General features: G+C 38.4%; 1 protein-coding gene across 1 annotated transcript in view; it reads left to right on the top strand.

Annotated features, from left to right (window-relative positions):
- The window catches only part of LOC106870744 (chitinase-3-like protein 1), a 41,455-nt gene that overhangs the window by 6,220 nt on the left and 30,803 nt on the right, over window positions 1–4,432 (top strand). Inside the window, exon 3 of the mRNA XM_052965943.1 lies at window positions 509–704. Within this exon, the coding sequence (XP_052821903.1) occupies window positions 509–704 (196 nt within the window). The remainder of the gene's footprint in view (window positions 1–508; window positions 705–4,432) is intronic.

Here is a 4,432-nt window from a genome sequence, read left to right on the forward strand (position 1 = left end):
TATGAGAACGATTCCGAAATATTATTATTTTGCTGATGTTTATTAAATCTCTTTTGGAGCCTCAAGGGTGTTTATCTGGGGAATGCATTTTCTGAATTTGAACCGAATTTGTCCGCAGATGTGCTGTACTTACGTGTACGTGTGGTGGCATTCACCTGGGTTGGATTGAGCAGAGGATTCGCTGACCAAATCATCGGCGAGCCTGGGATTGAAGTGAGTGGTACACATACCAATTAACCCACGGCTGGACCCTAATAGGTGCTACTACTCCGGGTCAGAACAGACTTGGAAAAATAGTGACTAAGAGGTGTTCCCATGCTCTTCAAAACCCAGAGGCGGTTTCAGCTGGGTTGGTATCAAAAGGGTTAAATTTTGAAGGAGGCGAAGTTAGTTACATCAACCCGACTCCAATATTTAACAGGTAATTCTTTTATTGCTCTTTCGTAAGAAACCATTGTCGTTGTTGTTATTGTTGATTTGACATTTGGAACTTTGCTTTCTCTTTCAGATATTCCAAGCAACGCTCGTGTCTGGTGCTACTATACCAGCTGGTCTCAATACCGACCCACTGGAATGAAATATACAGTTCAGAATATGGACGCCTCTTTGTGCACACATATAGCGTTTGCTTTTGCTGTTATGAAAGATAACAGTATAATTCATTTCGAATATAATGATATCAACGGAACCTGGACAAAAGGAATGTAAGTCTAGATTAATCACAGCAGCGTCTGTCTCACTTCCCCTTCTTCTCTTTCTTCCTTTCCCTTTCTCACTTACACACACGCATGCATACGCACACATAGAAGTGTCTTCGAACATTTGAAGGGAAGAAGTAGTCAAGACATATAACTGTTTATTCGTTTATTCAAAGTTGAGATTTTCCTCCGTCGTTACTTAGAAAAAATAATGTAGCGAGAAGGATAGTCCCGGTTTCGAATTAATAATTGTGTGCACGATCGCGCATGCATGTGTATGCGACACTCACTATTGCTCGGCGGTGGGGGGAAAACACACAGATGCACACATACGCACATAAACTATATTTTATAACGAACAGGTCGTGTAGAATCAAGTGTTCTTGTGAAGACTATTTGGAAACAACGTGGTACTATTTGTTCTGCGAGCTGGCAGAATCGTTACCGTGCCCGGCAAAATGCTTAACAACATTTCTTCCGACCTTACATTCTGAGTTCGAATTCCGCCGGGATCGACTTTGCCTTTCATCCTTTCGCGGTCAATAAAATAAGTACCAGTTGAACACTGGGGTCGATATAATCGATTTATCTCCTCCCCAAAAATTGTTGGCATTGTGGCAAAATTTGAAACCATTATTGTCTTGCGTTATTTTTATTGTCATTACGTTCTGAGTTCAAATCGTGTCGAAGTCAACTTTGCTGTTTATTTCTCAAGGATCTATAAAATATACTATCCGATTTCTAACATAGATTCAAAGCGCTCCTTCATTGGAATTTCAACATCAACAGGGTTTGTTTGTTTGTTTGTTTGTATGTATGTATGCATGCATGTATGTATGTATGTATGCATGCATGTATGTATGTATGTATGTATGTATATGTGCATATTTGTATGTTTTGTTTGATGTATGTCTTCTCGCGCATATAGTTGCATATCTAGACACACTCATATACATTCAAATGATAAACTTCTGGAAAATTTTACAGATTTTTACAGTTCCAGTGATGGATTGGATCTGTAGTCTTCGAATCAGCTTTCTCCTTTCTGGTTTTGAGAAGCCTAATTTCTCAAGGTTAGTATTTAGGCAGTGTGTTACATATATCCCAAGGCCCCAATAATTACAGGTATAAACCTGAACTTGTAATCTGGATAGAGTAACTGCAGATTTCTCAATCGTTCAGCGTAGGTATTCTCTTTTTCACTGATTTTCAGTGAATGAACTTGTGTGTATGTCTGTCTCTTCTATTTTTTAATCATTATAAATTCTCCACTGAGGAGGGAGCCGGTTTCCAACAAAGATACAAGGCTCCATCTTTGGGATGTAGTTAACACAGACAAATTCACATTTGGAACTTGAGAAAAGTCTTGCATATTTTTACTGTTCCACTGTCGGATTGCACTTGTAATGTACGAAACAAGCGGCCAGTTTCTCTTTCTGAAAATCCCAGCTTATTCAGATTCTCCTTTAAGCATTTACTAACAAAACTTAATGCTCCAATTATTATTGGTATGAATATGAATTCATAGTCTGAATATAGGAGCTGGGAGTTTCGAAGCAGTTATCCATAGAATGTCGGTAGAATGTTAGCTTCTTGTACCAATATCCAACGATCAAGTCTCTTCCAGGTACTTTTCCATTCTGGAGTCTCTGGATCACAGTTGCAAGAGTTTCACGTTCAATGTTGTATATCTTGGATGTAACACAGGAACAATAACTTTTTAGGATTTCTTCCAGCCACAGAGCATCTTGGTTAAATTCTCTTCACTCCAGATTTTCCTCCAGAAGGAGTCTATGTCTTCTCGTGAAGGAGTTTCTGTGATGTTTACTGCTCCTCCTCTCATGTCTCTGTATACTTCTGTCTAGATGCCGTTAAATGTTTTTTTTTTTTTTTGTTCTTCTCTCGGTTCTTCCCTTCTGATGTCGGAGTTTCTCACTGACAGCTTTTAGCTTCTGCTTGAGAGTAATCAGTTTGCAAGTGCGTGTCCCCTTTTTGCTGTCTCCAAACACCATTTCTCTCTCCTTCTTTACTTTCTGCTGATGGGACATATAGTGATTTGCTTGTTTGCATGCAATAAGCATCCATTACATGACCGATGGTCATCCGTAAACCAGTTATCTTTTTCTCTGTCTTCAAAACCCATGATGGTACTTTTTTTGTTATTTTACGTAATTTTACAGTAGTAGCCAGAGCATAAAGACAGGCGTTAATCTACCTGTATGTAGGTTCATCACACTGTTGTGAATATTCATCACCAATTTCGTTAACAGCTTTTAATACCGTATCTGGTGGGTTCTTTTTTTTACTTACTTTGGTAGAGAATATTCTCTCCTCGAGAGAGTCCTTCAAAGCTAAAATTATTTTATCTCGGAAAATTTCAGTAAGGGCACATTTCACCGGCATATGATCCTGACTACTACTACTACTACTACTACTACTACTACTACTACTACTACTACTACTACTATATAATAATTGCTGTTGTGTCTGCTATTTACCATAGTCGTAGTATGGGGACAGTGGTCAGTTACTTGAGCCAGTAATGTAGTTTGGCTGGCAGGCACTATGGAATCTGTCAGAATATCACTAGATGCAAAACCACATGTTTTCGTTTTCGTTATACAGTTGGGAAGAAGGTTAATTTTCAAGTTTTTTATAAAGTTACAGTTACTAACCTTCTTTCAATGAGTTGTTATAGTCGACCCCAATAGTCAATGCCTCTCGTGCAGTCTATGTTTCTTGTTATTGACCTCTGGAGTGCTTCCACTTTCATAATGAGTTGCTTCGTATGGGCGGACCACATTTGTATGTGTGTGTGGCTGTGTATGTATTTATGTTTGAGCGTGAGTGGATGCGTCTCATATTTAGTAGATCGGTGGCATTCTCAGCTATGATTTCTTTCTGCTAAACAAAGCCTGGCCTATTAATGTCTGACGTAGATCACTCAACGATGTCCCACATGATGGTGTTTGGGTTATTTTTGGTCTTCAGGCCCCTGATGTGGATTGTTAGTTTAATGGTTTTCTTCTTGTCAGTGTGCCGAACAGAAGACCGGTGGTTGACTGATGGTTACCGATCCCTAGTCTGCTTTCGTACTTAGAATCAGTTGTCATACGAATGGTAAATTTAAATAAATTTATCTCTAATAGATAATGCTTTTGAGTCCATTCTATTGTCCATTCATGCACATCTCTTATGAGTAATGTAAATTTCCTGTCTCCAATTTCGTTGCACAGTCAGAGCGTTAAATAGATAGACCATAGCAGAATGATTTTATAAATAAACAAATACGAAGGGATCATATTAGCAGACGACAGGTAATTGCTCTACAGCGCATGCATTATGAAATTAATGTTAAGAGATTAATTAGTTCGATAGAAAAACTTCGCTTTTTCTGCCCTCATCTCATAACGACCACTGTCATCAGCTTTATTAGTCAACATCCCTATCGGTGACACCACTACCACGTTAACTCCGCCTACAGTTCTCAGTATGTGTCACACATCTGTGTATGTGTCACACATCTGTGTATGTGCGATTATATGTCTGTAAGTCGATTCACTTTCTGCTTCTCTCTGCCACCAGGTTCCTTCCAGTAAACACTGTTCTTTCGTCCCTTTTCTATCTCTTTGCCTCTACCATCAAATAACTATTTCCCAGCGTAACATACATAAGTAGAATAATGCCATATATATATATATATATATATATATATATATATATATATATATATA

This window comes from Octopus bimaculoides, chromosome 2 (genome assembly GCF_001194135.2).
Source record: "Octopus bimaculoides isolate UCB-OBI-ISO-001 chromosome 2, ASM119413v2, whole genome shotgun sequence".
Lineage (NCBI taxonomy): Eukaryota > Metazoa > Mollusca > Cephalopoda > Octopoda > Octopodidae > Octopus > Octopus bimaculoides.